General features: G+C 42.9%; 1 protein-coding gene across 1 annotated transcript in view; it reads left to right on the top strand.

Moving 5' to 3' along the window:
• The window catches only part of HHLA1 (HERV-H LTR-associating 1), a 40,541-nt gene that overhangs the window by 7,255 nt on the left and 13,440 nt on the right, over positions 1–19,846 (top strand). Inside the window, exons 6-13 of the mRNA XM_025451090.3 lie at positions 406–489; positions 6,338–6,421; positions 8,282–8,338; positions 8,443–8,535; positions 10,942–11,181; positions 13,197–13,415; positions 15,827–15,895; positions 16,240–16,314. Coding sequence (XP_025306875.1) covers positions 406–489; positions 6,338–6,421; positions 8,282–8,338; positions 8,443–8,535; positions 10,942–11,181; positions 13,197–13,415; positions 15,827–15,895; positions 16,240–16,314 — 921 coding nt within the window. The remainder of the gene's footprint in view (positions 1–405; positions 490–6,337; positions 6,422–8,281; positions 8,339–8,442; positions 8,536–10,941; positions 11,182–13,196; positions 13,416–15,826; positions 15,896–16,239; positions 16,315–19,846) is intronic.

Here is a 19,846-nt window from a genome sequence, read left to right as displayed (position 1 = left end):
GCTGATATAAACATCGGGGTGCAGGTGTCCCGGCGTTTCACTGAATCTGTATCTTTGGGGTAAATCCCCAGCAGTGCAATTGCTAGGTCGTAGGGCAGGTCTATTTTTAACTATTTGAGGAACCTCCACACAGTTTTCCAGAGTGGCTGTACCAGTTCACATTCCCACCAACAGTGTAAGAGGATTCCCCTTTCTCCACATCCTCTCCAACATTTGTGGTTTCCTGTCTTGTTAATTTTCCCCATTCTCACTGGTGTGAGGTGGTACCTCATTGTAGTTTTGATTTGTATTTCCCTGATGGCCAGTGATGCGGAGCATTTACTCATGTGCTTTTTGGCCATGTCTGTGTCTTCCTCTGTGAGATTTCTGTTCATAAGACTGCCTTTGGATTGTGTCTCTTCACAGTTTCTAACCTGAAGACTGTGGACCCTGACAAATTCCCCACCCGGTACTGTTACTGTCTGAACAACCGGACCAATGACTTATCAGGTGGGTGCAGCTATCTGCCAGGCTTGCAGCTTTCCTGATTTTGCTTGTACCCTTCTGGATATGTTTGATTTAATTTTTTTCTCTTTAGAGTGAAATAAGAAAACACAGTGGTATCTATTATGCTTAGATATGTACCTATTCGCTGTCACAGAAAGTTCTTTGCTTGGTTTTTAGACTAGGGAAATAGTTAAGTCTGAACAAACGGGCAAAGATGTGTTCATGCAGCTTTTTTAAGCAGAAAACTCTGAGAACAACATAAATATCCATCATCAGGAAAATGGTTAAATAGTCTATACGTTGGAAAACAGCCAGAGGCCATGCATTAATGAATGGGTGTGGCCAGATTTGGCCCACATATGAAAACATTTTCATGGCATTTTTTAAAAGATTTTATTTATTTATTCATAAAAGACACAGAGAGAGAGGAAGAGATGCAGGCAGAGGGAGAAGCAGGCTCCATGCAGGAAGCCCAATATCGGACTCGATCCTGGGACTCCAGGATCACACCCTGGGCCGAAGGCAGGTGCCAAACCATTGAACCACCCAGGGCTCCCTTCATGGCATTTTCAATTAGAAAAACAGACTTAGACAAAATAATGTGTAGAATACACTGTCGTTGATGAAGAGATACATATCTGGACACCAGATAGTTGTTTACCTCTGAAAGAAGATCATGATGCGTGTTTTGAGGTGTACAAAGGTGTCACCAGATGTTTTTTTCAAAGCTAGTATACTCATGTATTACTTTTATAGCTGAAAATTAAAATTATTTGATGTTCCTTCTAGCTAGAGAATCCTGAAAAGTAAAACTGAAAATTACTCTCTTACCACTAATTCATCCATTCAATGATTCTTTATTGGGCACATACTATTAGCCAGACTCTCTTCGAGGTGTGGGGGTACCACACTGGGCAGAGTGAACACACACACCCTGCTCTCATGAACTAGGGAAGGACAGAGAGTCAATGAATAAATAAAAAATGCATGATGTGTTGGCTAATAACATGACCATGAGAACAATAAAGCAAGGGAAACGGTGAGGAGGGAAATGGTGGCGGGCATGGCTGCTATGTGTAGGGTGACCAGGGAAGTCTTCCCTAATGAGGCAGGAAATGGAGAGACAGCCCTGGGGTACCTGGGGACACAGTGTTCCAGGCAAAAGCCTGGGCAGCAGGGTAAGGACTAGAGAGGCCAGCATTGTTGGAGCAAGTGAGCCACAGCAGACGATCATGGGAAATGAGCTCAGAGTTGTAGGGGCAAAGTAGGGAGGGTGTTGAGAATCAAGTAGAAGTTTATAATCCACTCAAGGATTTTGATTTTTCACTCTGAATAAGAAGGAAGCCTGTGTGATTGTCCACACAGAGGAGGAGTGATATGATCTAAGTTATGTTTTGAAAGAATCTCTTTAGCTGTTCTTTAAAAAAAAAAAAAAAAAAGATTGTAAAAGAAGTAAGGAGTAAAGGTGGAAAAGCCTCCTGGTCTTTTTTATCACTTGACCCAATCTTAAAATATTTTCCAGGATATTATAAACTCTGCAAACATTTGTGATGACTACATAGCCTGTAAACATTAGCAGTATTTTCTTAGCCATATGCTGGTGACTTTGGGGTGGATTCTAGGCTTTTCTTAACATAAAAAAAAATCCTGTATTAGACATCCTGGTGCATAAAACTTTCCCATTTCAGATCACTTTCAAAGGATAGATTCCTTGAAGTGGAATTTCTGGAACAAATATTGTGAACATTTTAAAGAGAGTAATTAGTAATGTTTAATGAGTATTGTGTGCCAGACCCTGCAGCAAGTACCTCACAGCCATTATCTTGTTTAACTGGCCCTTATCAACAAATTACACGTGGGAGGACAAATGTTGTCCATAACCACATCTTCCTCAGCCTCTCATTAGCCCCTGCTGGGGGCCTAGTTTTGTGTAGGCACTGAGTCCCTGCCTTGATTGTATAAAAGATAAAAATAAGATGTAAAAAGCAGAGTCACATCTGCAGGAAAAGAGTTTCTAATTCTACTCGGTGAGCCAAAGCATATTTCCACATACTTGAAATGATTATTTGAAAAGAATTGATCCATGGATCATTACCACTGATAAAATAGCATGCTACTCCTGCAGTAAGGCACAGCAATTTTCACAAGGTTCACAATGGACACATCACAACGTGCTGATGTCTACTCCCCTCAAATCACTGCGATGAGAGGCTGTACACAGGCCAGCTTTTTGCCATTGCTCAGTACCTGGGGGAAGATGTATTTGTGGATACTCTTCAGACCTGGATCATTTTCACTTGAATGGTCTCAACTCTTTAAAGCCCTCCTGTGAGGATATATTTGCATATTTTTTTCTAATTGAAAATTGCTTACATTTTCTTGATTTTAAAAAAATAATGTATTATGATGTCAAAATGCCATATGACAGAGACAGTATAATAAAAAAAAATCAAAAACATCTGAAATCCCAACATCCATAGGTAATCACGTCACCCAAAGTGATCTAAGCAACCTCTCTAATCTACTTACCTAAGCCATCTGTCAACTAGTTGTCTAACCTACCTGTCCGCCATCCCACCTACCCCATCCATCCTCCCATCTATTTACTCATCCTACTCTACATTCTCTATACTATTTAGAATACAAGCCAGGTTATTATGACAAATGACCCCAAAATAAGATGCCTGACAGAGGATAGAAGGGGGTAGCTTTCGTGTGTGACCATCTGGATAAACCTATCAGGGCTGCTCTGCTTGATGGTTTAGGGGACCCAGGCTCCTTCTAGCTTGTTGCTCTGCCTCCTATGATTGATTGCTCTTGTTCTTGTAGTCCACATCCACATTCCAGCCACATGGGAGAGGAGAAAGAAACTGATGACATTCCCACTCACAGTCTGGAAACCTTCTACATGGCTTCTCACACTCTATTGCCCAGGATTTAGTCCTATGGCCACACCCACCTGCAAACAGGCTCAAAAAATGTAGTTTTTCAATTATGTTAAGCCACCATGTGCCCAACTGAAATTTCATGGTCTCTTATTTTTAAAAAGATTTTATTTATTTATTCATGAAAGACAGAGAGAGAGACAGAGACAGAAAGACAGAGACACAGGAAGAAGGAGAAGCAGGCTCCATGCAGGGAGCCTGATGTGGGACTCGATCCCAGGTCTCCAGGATCACACCCTTGGCCAAAGGTGGCACTAAACTGCTGAGCCACCCGGGCTGCTCTCATGTTCTCTTATTAAAAGAAGGTAGGAGAATGGATATTCAGAGACAACCATCCATATCTACCAAGTTTTCCACGCAGCTTTAGAATCCATCTTTAAACTAATCAATGCATCTTAAAAGCCATTCTATTTCAATGACTACAAATATGCCTCGTTCTTCATATGAATCCATAATATTTGTTGAAAAAATGTACCATAATGTATTTAATGTGTCTCTTCTTGATGGGAACTTAGTTTATTCTCAGTGTTGTTATAATTATAAACAATGCTATGATGAATACCTGTGTGCTTGGAGTACTTGGTGTACTTGCCTAATTATGCTGTGGGATACAGTCCTTGAAATAGAATTGTTGTCTGACAGGGAAATAATTTTGTGGTGATTCAAATTGCTAAAATTTCCTCTAAGACATCTTGCCTAAGTTTACACTTCTACCAATATTTTTTGAGAGCTCATGTCTTCCACACCCTTGACAACACAAAGTACTAAGACACATTCTTAAATCATTACCAACCGTATAGGCAAAAGGGTTTTTCTCCCTATTTTCTATTTATATATAAAGATAGAAATAGGGGCAGCCTGGGTGGCTCAGCGGTTTAGCACTGCCTTCAGCCCAGGGCGTGATCCTGGGGACCTGGGATCGAGTCCCACATCGGGCTTCCTGCATGGAGCCTGCTTCTCCCTCTGCCTGTATCTCTGCCTCTCTCTGTGTGTGTCTGTCATGAATAAATAAATAAAATTAAAAAAAAAAGATAATCAGAAATCACTTATGTATCGGTATTGCTAGTAAGTTGGATAATCCAAATTTTCATCAAAACAAGGGATGACTCTGGGGTTATGATAGCTGGTTTTCTTCCAAGCCTTGTAAAAGCCATTCTGAAGGGAGAGTTCATACAATGTGTTAAGACATTGCTTGAACAGTAGTGGGAACATTGGGAAGAGTGGGAGCTTTGGCCCAACATAGACCTTAGTTCAAATTCGGGTTTCACCACATCCTGGGGGACCTTGGGAAAGTTCCATCATCTCTGAAACTTGGGCACAACCTGGACTCCATCTTGGTGTCCTGCTCCAGAGCCATGGTCTTGGCTTCTGGGAAGTGTTAGTAGCAAATTTCAGTTTACTGGTCAGTTTATTAGTCTCCCTCTCTCTCCCATTAATCTCAGCTTCTGGCAGGCAGAGATTGTGTTTCATGCAATCCTCCAGTACTGAGTAGGTGTCTGGTGCCCCACAAACACTCAATGAATGTTTGTTAGATAAATGAATTAATGAACAAAAAAGAAATTTGAGAAGCAGGAAGAAAGTAAATGGAAGAAATAATGAAATACTACCTTTCTTCAGACTGGTCTAAAGAGATGTGAAAAGGAGTAGACTCAAGTTAGTGTTCCTTCTGTATGGCCAGGTGTCCACATCTGCATCGATGTCTCCCCTCCCGGAGGTTGACCATGTGTCTGTGCAGGTGTGGTAAGATCACACCATGGCTCTGGTTCATGTAGAGAAGTGTCCATCTCCTGTTGGCCTCACATGCTGCATGTTCCATTGGTTATAACATGACATTCTCCTGCCTCTCTGGGCTCTGCATTTTCAGTCCTCTGTATTCTATATTTTCAAATCAGCTTGCCCCCACCCCCACAGCTGAACTCATCATCCCATTAGTAAAAGAAGTGTTTTTATAAAACATGACAGGAAATTATCTGGATGACACCAGAAGATTCTTCCTTCCTGTTTGGGGCTCCAAGAATTCACATCCTTTGCCCTGGAAGCCCAAAATGTGTTGGATCATGGAAAACCATAAATAAACAATGAAGGAGGTTTGCTTGGAAGTGCATTGTCACTGGAAGCTTTCATTGGTCAATGGCACCCACCATGTCAAGCAATGGTCCTACTCAAATCCTGCTCAGAGAGAAAGTTCACAAAGATTTTATAGCCTGAAATGTTGTGAAATTTTCCCAATCCCCTCCCATCAGGCTTCTGTTTTGCGTAGGGTTCTTGCCTCTTTTTAACCCACCACTAATGTTGACATCACATTAAAATCCAAAATTATTGTAACATGAGAGACACCTAACTTTAGGAAATGAACAAGGGGTAGTGGAAAGGGAGGTGGGGGGGGGTTGGGGTGACTGGGTGACGAGCACTGAGTGGGGCACTTGACAGGTTGAGCACTGGGTGTTATGCTACATGTTGGCAAATAGAACTCCAATAAAAGAATATACAAAAAAAACCCACAAAATTATTGTAAAATTATGTTGCATTATTGTGAGCTGCTTCCTGTCAGATGGACTTGGTATTCTAAAACAATTGGATGAAATAACAGGGGACAACAAATGGGGAAAATCATTATTCAGTAATGTGGCTTTTCTCACTCATTTGGTGTTGGCATGGAGGGATTTGGGAGGAGAGGGCAATGGGAGGAGGAAGGGAGTTATGACTGTGTATCCAGAAGTGTTCTCCTTGCCTGGAAATAAGGCATGTTTGTAACTAGTAATATTTCTCTATATGATGATTAACATTCCTCAACACACTGAACAAAATTGAACTTGTAAAATCTACTCCCAAAAGTCCAAATATATTGTACCTTTCCCCTCAACTTTCTGGATCAGAAATTTATATCTCCTCAATCTTTCTTGCAGATTTCACAGCCCTACTGGTGGACGTCATTGGAAATTCAACCAGCTACCTCACAGAGATTTTTAAGTCAACTTCCATCCTCTCAGGTGTGTTCATCTTGAAAATGCTTGGAAAATTGATTTGGCAAATATATCCAAGTTATCCAAATTTATCCAAACTTTGGATATATAACCAAAGTGGAATCCCCACCCCAAGCCCTGCCACATGCTGGGCTGCCAGGAACTCTATGTAAGTTTTATTTAAACAATCAGTGTGGTCCAGTTTCAACCACTAGTATTTGAAGGCTCCGTCTTCCAATCAGACTTCTTCCTGGTATCTAAAATGTTGGAGGAAGAATCCAAGGCTCAGAGTTAGGGGAATCTAGGCAAACTCAAGAAAACAGCTTCTATTAGATAGCTTTAATCCCAATTTAAAGATGAAAAACTGAGACTTGGAGAGGTTGCCTATTTTGCTGAAGGTCAGTTCAGAGTTTAGTATGAGATCTATTTGCAGCCCAAGACCATGTCCGACATACAGTTGAGGAAGATCTGCCTCACTACACAGTGGCTTCACATAACCCCAAGCAAGTCACATTCCCCCAGGGACTCACTTTGGAAAGCACAAATCTAGTCAATTGCCCACACATGGCCTCATCAGAAGGCTGGGGTGCTGCACCATGGAGCAACTATTGTGTTAGAAACAGGGAGAAGGGAGAAGGAGAAATAGTAATAGATACATCAGCTGCCAGGGACTCTTCCAAGGCCTTTCCATGTATTGCCTCACTGGATCCTCAGTATAACCTTGTGGAATAATTACATATGTATCCACGTGTTATAGGTAAGGAAACCATGGCACAGAGGTCAAGTAATTTGCCTAAGGTCATTATGAAGAAATGCAATTCCAACCCAGGTGATCTGGCTCTAAATTCCATGCTCTTGCTCATTATGCTAATATATATAATAACAGGACTGCAGTCATAGTGATAATTATTATTATTTTGTCTATTTACTGAGTTCTTCTATCTGCCAGGTACCATGCACATTATCTTACTGGGTCATCACAGCCATCCTTCGAAGGATGTGTGAACAAACGTCCACATTGTTTTGGGCAGCATCTTTTTTTTAACAAAAAAACTTTTTTTAGAGAGAGAGAGAGTGCATGGCACAAAGAAGGAGGACAGGGACAGAGGGAGAGGGAGAGGAAGGGAGAGGGAGAGAGAGAGAGAGAGAATCTCCAGTAGTCTCCACACTCACCACACAGCTCCATCTCATGACCCTGAGATTATGACTTGAGCCAAAACCAAGAGTCGGATGCTTAACCTACTGCTTAACCAGGCGCCTCTTTTGGGTAGCATCTTAAGGGACAAGGATGTTTAGGAATTCATTAGTTTCCAGACTTTTGAAGGTCTAGTAGGACATCTATACCACACATGATAAAACATTGCCAGCAGCATCCTGCCATAATTAAACATTCACATTCTTTTGGCAAAATGGCCCTTTACACTAAATGAGACAAATTGAAGACTGTAACTAGCCTCATATCTGTCAAGTCAGATTTGCGACCAAGTAAGTCCTGGTACCAAACTCATATAAAACCTTCCATCTTACAGTGATCTCAAATGAGGGACTGTGGAATTCAAATGTTCACCATTCTAAAATGGGTAAACTGAGACTTAGAGAGGTCAAGTAATTCACTGATGGCCACATATTCTGCTAGTAAACAGCAGAGCTGATATTTTAACACTGGCAGCTGACCCTAGAGGCTGTACCCTTAGCCATTATATTATCCTGCACATCCCCCCCCCAAAAAAAATTCCCAGAAAATCAGAGTTGCCTTAAAAAGGAGTTTGCCTTATTTTTCCCATAACATCTTAAGCTAGGGATTCCAGTTTAATGTTCATTTCAACATTAAAAGAAGCTACAGCTTTAGACCCACTGCTAAGTCTGGTGTACTGGTTTGTCTTACAGTGAGCCAAACGAATGAATCCGACTGCATCTTCATCTGTGTGATGACAGGAAAGTCAGGTGAATTACCTGCCATTCTTTGACAAGTTCTCTGAGTTGAAACTTAAACGGAACCTTCCAGCAGGCGAACCCAGGATTTGATTCTGTTGGTGTGGTTTTTGTAGGAAGGAATCTTTCTGACTTCTGGGAGATGGCGGAGAAGTCTCCTGTTATCAACTACACGTTCACCAGCAGCATGGCTGGTGTTCTGGGTGAGTGTAAACCCCCAACGCTCCTACTAGAGGCTCCAGGCCAGGGTTCCCAGGTAGCAAAATGAAAACTGAATGCTGCCCTCAGGTGTTTTGTTTAGCTACACTGTGCTAAAATCAATGGGTTTCACCACTAAAGAAAATTTATCTCTGGATTCTCTTACAAAAGAATAACTGATGACTCCACTGGAGTTGAGTAGTCACTATCTCCATTCCTCCCATTAGGAGGGACACCATCCTCCTCTTTTCCATAGACCTCTCTGTTCCTTATCACCTGACACATTTTTCTCAGATTAACTACCTGGATTTTGTAGGTAATTGCATTAGTGACCCTGTTGTATACATTGTCACCCTATAATACCCAGCCCCTCCCAACCATCCTCTACCCCTCTGTGCACACTCCTGCCCATCTGCTTGCCTCTTCCGTGGCACAAGTGGCATTTTTGGAACTACCTTTGAACACACTTTCGCCCCTACACTTAACGATCATTTGTAGCTGAATAAAGTTTCTGGAATCTGGCTGGTCCTCCAAGATTATCTGCTGCTGCTGTGGTTCCAGTCCTTCTCATCTACCTTTGAAATGGGATAGCCTCTGAACCAGTCTTCCTTTCATATTTCTTTAAAATATCCTTCTATTGCCAATAGAGCGATAGTCTTAAAATACATTTGGGTTTTGTCTCATCACTGCTCAGAACAGAGTCGGTAGCAGAGGGTCCAAAGCCCTTAGCCTGGAGCATACATTGCTCTGTCATCATGCCCAGCCTCATCTGCTCTCTTTTTCCTTGAACCTTCTGCTAGAATGACATTGAAACTCCTGCCTTTCTTGCAGATGGCATCTCTCTGCATGCCCGTGTCGCTCTGCCCAGCCTGGAGCTCCTTCCTACTTTTCCATATTTCAGAGCCCCACTATGTCTGTCAATCACCAGCTCAGCTGCTGCCACCTTTTTCCTAAAAATCCCCCAATCAGTATTTGCCTTCTATCTTCTATGACTCCTTAATATGACACTCATCCATCATTTGGACTCCAGGTTGGAACACAGGTGACTTTCTGTGTGTGTCTCCTCATTGAATGATGCTTCAAGGCAGACACCAAGTCTCCTTCAGCCTCACAATCTGCCTTCCCCCTGGTGCCTTGCATGATATCATGTCCATAGGAGGCTCTTGAACAGTGTTTCTTGGAGTGAAATGAAATTTACAATAAATCTCCAATTCCACTTCAGGGGACTGCTTTGATTTGCTTTTATAACAGTTCTGTTTATTTATCTTAGTTATCCTGAGGAAGGAACCTCAACTTGTATGGAATGAGGCTGCTTGATGAGGCGATGAAGTGGGAATTTGTTGGATTCTCTTTGCCTACTTGATTCTGAGGGCATATCCAAGGACTGGGTCAATTTCACTTCTTTAGAGAGTCCTCCCAAGACCTTCCCACACCATCTCAATTATATCTACCCTTTGTCTTCCTTTATGAAGTACAAATGCTTGGGAAGAGAGAACATGTTTACAAGTTGACACGTATTTGCATGGTTGATGTGCTTGATAGCCAGTTACCTGGTTGAGTGATGGTTTGATTGGAAGGCACTTAGCCCTATGTCCAATTGATCTGGAAACAAGCACCAGGCCTCTGGTGCGTGTGGGTTCTACTGATCCCAGAAGTAAAACAGGAGAGAAGAGATGAGGCTGCAGGACCATGTCTTACCCTTGTACAGGATGTGCCCTGTACAGTGACCTGCCAAAGGGGCAAGTGAGGGCTGAAATCCAACCCAGAAGAAGGGATCCAATGCTCATAGGAGCCTGTCATCCTGACATGCAGCTTCCACCTCTAAAGGCTGCCCGAAAGGAGCTAGAAGGTAAAAATGAACACCTGAGCCTTTTCTTCCCTGTCTTCATGGAGCATCCAAGAGCACTGTGTAGATCACCCTCCAAATTGAGCCTTCCTGCTATTTCAGTGGGGACCCATCTTTCAGGCAGCTTCTTCCTGGCAGCTTCTGATGCCCCCAAATTCCACCTCCGGTCTCTAGTTGCACCCATAGGACACATGGATCAAGCCTGTCCCCCTTCTAGGAAAAAGTTCTGGAGCCATCAAGCTGCTGAGGGCTGTGAGGTGGGTGAGGACTCTGATGGATTCAGGTTCTGTCAGGAAACCTGTCGGATGTCGGATACTTTGCAGTCTGACAGCTTTGCATTCTGTTCGCAGTGCTTCTCCACATAGTGTTTTTGGAAATTGATATTTTAGCTTATTTTGCCATTCAAAAAGAAATCCTCCTCTTTTGTGACATGTGGTACTGTTCCAAGTAAGGTTTGGATCTCTGTGTTTGGTACATTTGCATCCAACAATCTTTCAGTGGCTTGACAATTTTTTTGCTCAAAGTGTCAAGCATATTAAATCTGCCACTGACCATCTCCCTGAATGTACAGCTACCAGGAGCACAGCCATGACTTCAAAGCTCACGCCCACAAGCCAGCAAATGCTACCGAGGACAAGCCCTCTGCGCGGAGTCCAGAGCACCAGGGCATCTGCTCTAAGAACCTCTCCATGGACAGAGACAACTCCTCCTGCAGAGGGAGAGCAGACCAGGAACACAGACAGGCTTGCCCAGCTTCTCACCAGGGTCACGGCCACACAGGGCAGTGCTTCACCCACCCTCCCATCCTTGGGTAAGAAGCTTTCTCTCTCTTTCCCCTCCTGTCCTGTTTCTCCCACCTGTTCCCCCCCTAAGCTCACATAAATAAGTGAAACCCTTTCTTTATCCCTTTTCCAATGACCCTGTTCTTCTTCAGCATCCTTGAAATAAGAGATTGGTGTGAGCCAATATGAATTTGATGCAGACAAGCAAAGGCACCAAGTATCATTGGCATAATGTCCTGCTGACATTTATTTGTATGATTTTGAAAATTTTGAAATAGTTGAAGACTCACAAGACATTGCAAAAAGTAGTACAGAGAGCTCCCTGATATCTTTCACCCAGCATCTCCCAATAGGAGTATCTTACCTAAGTGAAGTATGTTATACCATGATGTATTCTTATTTCAGCAAAGCACTGAGCAATATCTCTCCTGAAATGAACAGTATGTGGTGGAATGAGGTCAACATTTCATGGCAGGATTAGGTTAATTTGTAGCTGGCTGGATAATGATGCCAAAAATATGTTGATGACTTGATGCCAGCATGGAAAGCTGCCATATATCATGTGCCACCATCTTTGTAGACACCATCAGTACTGTTGTCACAGAAGATGAAAGGATATGTTCATGCTATTTGGAAATAAGATACAACAGAGATAACACTTTCATTAAAAGCCAGTACTGTCTTGATGAGTTCCGACAAGGGACGAGAGTTATAGAATTCATTCGTTCACTCATTCACTCATCGAGATATGTTTTTAATACCAGACTCTGGGTTAGCTGCTAAAAGCACAGCTCTATCAATGTTCTCTTTCATTCCTGAGCTTACAGTACAGGGAGGAGACATGGGGCAAGTAAACTGATAGTTAGGATCTATCCTACAAAGAACTATTATCCTGGAGAGCCCAGCGAAGGGACTTCCTGGAGGAGGTAAAAACTGATGGGAGTCAGGCAGGAAGGAAAGCAAGAATGAGGAAAAGGAATCAACTTCACTAACCAGAAAGTCATTAGTATGCTAGCTTGTATCATGACAATTCCACATAATTAGAAAGTTTCCCAGAACAATATGAAGAAAAAAAAAAAAAAAAAAAGATGTGATTGCTAGCGGCAAGAAAAACAATAAAATACTTAGCTGTAAGCCTAGCAGGAAAAGTGCTAGGTTCTATATAAGAAACACTATAAAACTTTAGTGAGAGTAATAAAGGCATATTTAAATAAATAAAGTGATATACCATGTCCTGGATGAGAAATCTGAATATTTTAAAGATGGAAGTTGTTTGCAACTTAACTATTTTTATTTTTTAAAGATTTATTTATTTATTTATGAGAGACAGAGAGAGAGAGGAGCAGAGACACAGGCAGAGGGAGAAGTAGGCCCCCCGCAGGAGCCTGATTCAGGATTCGATCTCAGATCCCAAGATCACAACCCGAGCCAAAGGCAGCTGCCCAACTGCTGAGCCACCCAGGCGTCCCACCAACTTAACTTTTATATTTAAATTTTTCTCTGTGAGTTTTAAAAACTTGAAAAAATATTTTTCATGCCTACCATGGAAATGAATAAGAGAAAACCTAGATAGAATTACTTAAAAGACCAGAGAGGGATGTTTGGGCTTCGTCACAATCCTGTGATACCGTATTATCGTTATTAGCTTTATCATCATCCCCATTTTAATGATAAAGCTAAAAAAAAAAGTGAAGTCACTTGCTCTCAATGTCATAACATGAGGGAGGCAAAAACAGTTTCCTCTCAGGGTCTCCTCACCTCGAACCCCATAACCTTTCCACTGGGTCACAAGATGAACTTTGAGAGAGCCCGCTGATCGGATATCCAAGGAATTTAGAGATTCCTTTCTTAATTGGTAGTTAGGAAAATAAAGTTTACTTTGTTCTATTTATTCCAGTTCAAGGTAGAGCTTAAATCCCTGAGCTACCTGTTTTATGCATGCACGTTGCATTTCCCCTTTGGTAGCATTTCAGTGTTTTGGTTATTTTATGTCTGAATCAAATCGGTCAAGAATGTAAGTGGCCTGTTACTGTCTCATGATCAGCTACCAGGAGGTTGGCCAGGAGCCCATGGGCGACAACGGACAGTCAGGCACGGACTCCCACACTGCCTACGCTCTGGGCACCCGGAGGGCCTCCCTGGGAAATGCTGTCCTCCACGCTGACATCGCCTGCTGAGGCCACGGCCACAAGGAGCCTTTCTGGGCCTTCCTCTAGGACAGCAGCCACACAGGGCAGCTCCTCCCAGGCCAGCCCAACCTCAGGTAAGAGGAGGTGCTCACTCTCATTTCCTCCATTTTTAAGCTAAATTTAGCACTGTTTTTAAAACATTTTCTAAATTTTTGAAATACAATGCACAGGAAAGTAATGAAACCTAAGTTAGCACAATAATTAACAATCATAAAGCAAACTCTCTCTTCCTTTTCTTTACTCCAACCCTCTTCTTTCACCTTGAATGAATGAATGAATGAATGGAAACTCCCTCTTTGCAGGGTCTCCCTTGCTCTCTCTGTTTTATGTGTTGAATTTAGAAATTTCCAATTTCCAGAAAAATTTCTTTTTCACTGCTCATGAAGCAAGTGACCATTAGGAGCCAATACTGTTCCCTCCAGCCAGTTCAACTGCCTTTTTGGCATAGGATCAGTAGGTATTAATGTTATTTCATTAATTACATATGCACGATGTTTATGCAATATAATGTGGCATACTCGTTAACTACATACACAAATAAAATGATATGTGCATTCATATGTAATCATGTGCTATCAGGAAAGCTTGAGTTACAAAAAACAAGAAAAAAGTTGTCAAATGTGATCTCAGTTTCATGTATCTATGTGTTTACGTATGTGTGTAATAAATAATACACAGAAAATAGAAAGTGAACCAAAATAAGACTGAAAAAAGAAATTCACAATGTATTAACCTTGACTATATCTGGGAAGTTGATATGATTTTTATTTTTCTTCACTCCACTGTCATGAATTTTCCATATTTTTATCCTCCTATAATCAAACAAAAAAGTTTTACTGTATTTATTTTTAAAATCACTTCCTCTGGCACCTGTTGCCAGTGGCCCTTCTTCCAAGCTCACCACAGCTGGAGATCAGAAGACTCGTCATGTCTGTGCTTCGTGTCCATTAATTTGACCTTCCTGCCTGTGGGCCATGCTCCCACCTCAAGAACCTGGAACGTAACAGGCATTCAGGAAAAGTTGGCAGGACCACCTGCATTTCTTTAAGAAATGGAAGGTATACATGTGAAGTATTGCCTTGAGACTCAAAATCTCAATTGCACCAACAGATCTGGGGATGCAATTTTGGTAACTGCGATCGATGGGAGAAACACCTCACAGGATCACATAGGAACAATAAAAGCTAACACATTTGGGTTTGGCTAACAGGACATCAGCAGCCAGCACAGCCCCAAGGCTACACTGTCTGGTCTTTATTCCATCACAGCAGGGTTGAAATCGACTCCACCTTTGCTGTCTGTCCTGAGACCCTTCTCTTGATCTCTCTGAGTCCTGGTTTTTTCATCTTCAAACCTGGGGGCGGGAATAGCTAACTTTTGGAGCAGCTGTGAGGATTGAATCAAGTGGCTTCACTAAGGCGTTCAGCTCAGCATGTGGCACCTGGGAACCACTCAGTCCCTGGCAACTCCTACCAACCTGTCCCATGGCACCCCCAGTACAGCGTGGTGGCCGGCTCCTAGGGACCCACTTCACAAAGGGCAGTGGCCAGCAGGACATCACCAGAGGAGAGCCTGGGTCTGCTTTTGCCCGAAGTCCCTTTCAGCTCTAATCCTCTATAATTTCTACAGTCATTTAGTTAAACTCTGTGTTTGGGTTGTGATTAAAGCTGCTCTGTGGCACCCAGCCAGCAAGCATCAACTGACACCTTCTGGGTTCAGGGGGCTTACAGTCCTGTGCTGACCCCCTCTAAGAAAATGGCAAGACTGCCCCATGTAGGTGGGCCCCCTGACCATAGTGGTCTGCACATGTGTGATGCTGCCCAGCTTGGGTACCAATGCAGCGGCCCACGTGGAGCAGAAGCAGCATCTAATGCAATGTTGCCACACCCATGGCCTAGCAGGGGAGCATAAGGAACCAGCAGCTGGCTTCCCCCCCACCTCACCCCTCCACATCATCCCGGAGAGTCCAGCCATCCAGTCATAGCAAACAAACTGCCACTCACTTCTCTGGGGCTTTGCTTAAGCTCTTTGCTCTGCCTGGAAGGCCTGTTCTCCTCACTAACCACTATGTTTGCGTCTCAGAGAACATGTCCTCTGCCCCCAACCTCCATCCTCTCTGCTCTCGTGCAGGTCAGCCTCACCCCCTTTGCTTCCATTTCACCACACAAGTGAAATGGCCCGTCCTATCTCCCTCATCCTCACCCCCTCCAAGGAGGCTGCTTTGCCACTTTTGCCAGAGACCAGGTTCTTGACAGAAAGGTTCATATCCTGAAGTGGTCCTTAAGCCAGGACTTTACGAACATGATGAAAAGAATTGCTGAGATGAGCCCATGCTCTACCATGAAGAAGACAGACAATTTACAAGGATGGGCATGAAGGCATCACCTTTGGTTGACTAGGGCAGGACTGGTGGCATGGGGCTTCTTCTCTCCATCATGCACCCCAAGAAAAAACATGGGCTCTCCCCTCCTTCTCTTCCTCCCAGGATCCTCCACCCCTGGCACACAGACCCCGAGTCCGACCAAGGCACCAGCTCCAAAATATCCACAGACAGGTAAGAACATGCGGCTGGGAAAGGAATCCCAGTACCACATGGCTTTGAGGTAGGGCTCCGCAGTGGTGAGGGGTGGTGGGAACAAGGGAGCCAGTAGGCTGACCAAGCCGGGCATCATACTTCATCAGTTCTAGCAGCAAAAGAGGCAGGAGAACTCATTTACAAGCCTTGCCATGTTGCTAAGTTGCCCTGCGATTTGCATAAAGCACTCCCTCCTTCTTGGCTACAATTCCCTCTAGATTTTGAGAATGCTTTATCCTTAAGGTGCTATTATTCCTTAGTTGTCTGCATCACCCAAAGTCAGATCATGCTGACTGTTGTGCGGCCACTCTTGCCCCTTGCAGGGGACCTCCCTGAAGCATGGCCACCTACCCATGGAGAAGAGCCAGCCCTGGTCCAAGGACCCCACCACGTCTCAAGTACGTCCCGGCAGCCTGCTGCTCTGTCGCCCTTGTGTTTTTGGAAGGAGGTGGTGTAGTGCAATAAAAAGAGGTTTGCTAGATAAATTTAGATTCAGAGTGCTGGGATTAAATCCTAGCTCTACTATTTACTGGTGAGGCGGGCTCCAGCGCTCAGCTTCGGGAATTCAGTTTCCTCGACTAGGAAGCAAGAATAATAACAATTATCGTGGGCACTAAAACTGTCTTTATTTCCCATGGTTTTGTATTAAGATAATGTGTGTGGAAGTGATTTGGAACTACAGAGCTCCGCATAACTTAATCCAATCAACTTTTATCGAGTGAACACCTATTGAGTGAGGCGCTGTGCGCTTTGCAAACAGAGGCTGTTCTTTTCATGAGCCTGATGTCAGCAAAGGCGGCGAAAGGAGGAATGGGTGACTCCCAAATTCAACCCCCATTCACTGGATGCAGCTTACTTTTGTTGCATTTTACTTATTATTTTTAAAGATTTTACTTATTTATTGGAGGGAAAGAGAGAGAGTGAGAGAACAAGCAGGGGAGGGGCATAGGGAGAAGGAGAAGCAGATTCCCTGCTGAGCAGGGAACCTGACCTGGGGCTCGATCCCAGGACCCTGAGATCATGACCTGATCCCAAGACCTCAGGATCATGACCTGAGCCAAAGGCAGGTGCTTAACCAACTGAGCCACCCAGGTGCCCCTACTTTTGTTGTGTTTGAAAGGACACCCTGCCTCTCCCATCCCTGACCCTTAATTTCTATGGAATTGTAGAGGAAACCATGTCTTGGGCTTATGGTTGGGTTTTTGAGACTCCTCACAGAGGCTCGGCGCTTCAGTTTCTGGGTTTCGTGATGCGTTTTTTCCATTTTTGGATGCCTCGTTCTCTTCCTTTCTGCTCCAGAAGACAGAAATTGATACAAAGTGAGCCCTTCAAAGCTGGTGGAGCCCTCAGGCCCCTCCCACTCCTGGGTGCCTTTGCATGCCGGTTTCCAGAATGTTCCTGGACTATCCAGGCATATGTCAGCAGGGCATTATTAAATTCCTGGAGACTACACAGTCTCTTTTTTCATACACTGGAGATCTGCCCCAGCCCCACTCCCAACCTGCAGTGAATGGGCCTTTCAGACACAAAGCCATGATTATACTGCCAAAAGAAATTATAGCCATTTTCCCCCAGAGGTTCTAAAGAAACACACTGTTGGTGCAGATGGGGGCAGTTGTCAGACTGAGTTTTGGAAAGCAAGTTGACTATATAAACTATCTGTATCTGTATCTACTTATATAGCTCTCTCTATTATCTATCTATCTATCTATCATCTATCTATCTATCTATCTATCTATCTATCTATCTATCTATCTCTGTCATTCTGTTCATCCATCCATACAATAAGAAATGTAAGTATAAAATAAAGGGGTTTTGACAATTTCCAGTAACTGATTCTTCCCATTCACAAAGAAATCATGCCACAAAGTCTTTTGAGATTGACTCCTTCATCCACTCTGTGAATATTTATTGAGCTTCTGCTGTTTCCCATGCACTGTACTAAGCCTATTTTTACCCTTTCTTTGCAATAATTCTGCAAGATAGGTAATGTTATCTTCATTAAGCAATTTCAGTGAATGCTACAGCTAAAAAGTAACTAAATTTTGAGCCTACATTTGTCGAATTCCAAGCCTGAGCTCATTCCACTCTTCTGTGTTATCTGTCCCAAGATTCTCCATCTGTATAAAATAATTGCAATTCGAGGAAGAAATTGATTAAGTTTTTTATATGTATATTTTTATTGGAGTTCGATTTGTCAACATACAGTATAACACCCAGTGCTCATCCCATCAAGTCCCCCCCTCAGTGCCCATCACCCAGTCACCCTATCCCCCCGCCCACCTCCCCTTCTACTACCCCTTGCTCATTTCCCAGAGTTAGGAGTCTTTCAAGGTTAAGTTCTTAAGAGAAAAAGCAGTAAATGCTATGTGCAGCCAGAGAGGAAGAGATTAGCTCCATCTGGAGGGATTGCTCAAAAAGTTTTCATTCATCAGGAAAGTGGCATCTGGGGGCACCTGCGTGGCTCAGTCAGTTAAGTATCTGACTCTTGCTTCCAGCTCAGGTCATAATCTTGCAGTTGTGGGATGGAGCCCTGCATTGGGCTCTGCACTCAGTGTGGAGTCTGCTTAAGATCCTTTCTCCCTCTCCCTCTGTCCCTCCTTTCTCTCTCTGTCTCAAATAAATAAATAAATAAATAAATAAATAAATAAATAAATCTTTAGGGAAAAGAAAGAAAGAAAGAAAGAAAGAAAGAAAGAAAAGAAAAGAAAAGAAAAGAAAGAAAAGAAAAGAAAAGAAAAGAAAAGAAAAGAAAAGAAAAGAAAAGAAAAGAACCAGAACACCAGAACAAGGTAGCCTCTACGTATGCATTCTAAGTAGAGGCACAGCTTATGCAAAGGCATGAGGCAGGAAAGGACAGATGTTTTTCCAGGGGCTGGAATTCTGATGCTACAGGAAAGTGATGAGGAGTGAGGGAGCAGAGGCTGGCAAGGGGACAGGGCGCTGTCCCAGGGCCATAGAAGGAATGTGGACCTCTCCTGAGACAAATCAGAGTGACATGGTCATATTTGTGGTGCAGAAAGGCTTCTCTGGCTGCAAAGTGGAGACTAAAGAGAGGAGGATATGAGAGTGTTGTACTAAGCACAGCCAGAGATGATGGGGGCTGAGGAAGACTTGACTCAATAGGGAGACTTGAGTGATATTCAGGTATCAAGAAATGTGACGATGGTGGAGTGATCCCCCAAGACATAACCAAACATCACAACCAAGTTTGGACAGCTGAGCAGCAAAGAGCCATTTCCAGAGATGAAGAAGCATGGGAGAGGTTGGGAAGGGGAGAGAGGCATGGAAATCAAGCTTCAGAAATGTCAAGGATGCTCTGAGTAGTAAAGTGTGCTGGTTATGAGCTCCAGACTCAGGTCCTGCCAGAGCCACTACCTGCTATATAACTGATCAAACTACAGGATCATTCAGGCTCTCTGTATCCTCTTCTATAAAATAGATATTTTATGAGAATTAAATGAAACGATGTATGTAAAGAACTTAGGAAAGTAGCTGATACATAGCAGGTGTGCAATGCATGTTAAAGAAAAAAAGCCATAGCATACTTAAAAAAATTGATAAATGCTCTGGAGGGTGTACTGTTCTAATTGACTCAAGATAAAATTCAAAATACATTTCCTGCCTACATTTTTTACTAAATCTTTTCCTAACATTATGAGCCCTCTCTCGACTTTAATACATATATAACTGATAGATGAATGGATAAATAAGATGTGGTCTATCTATATACACAACAGAATATTACTCAGCCATGGAAAAGAATGAAATCTTGTCATTTGCCACGAAGTGGATAGAGCTAGAGGGTATAATGCTGAGTGAAATAAGTCAGTAAGAGAAAGACAAATACCATATAATTTCATTCAAATGTGGAATTTTTTTTTTAATTTCTTTTTTTTTTATTGGTGTTCAATTTACTAACATACAGAA

The sequence above is a fragment of the Canis lupus genome, chromosome 13 (genome assembly GCF_003254725.2).
Source record: "Canis lupus dingo isolate Sandy chromosome 13, ASM325472v2, whole genome shotgun sequence".
In the NCBI taxonomy this organism is placed as follows: domain Eukaryota; kingdom Metazoa; phylum Chordata; class Mammalia; order Carnivora; family Canidae; genus Canis; species Canis lupus.
Note: the sequence above shows the minus strand (reverse complement) of the source record. Positions and strands in the feature narration are given on the sequence as shown.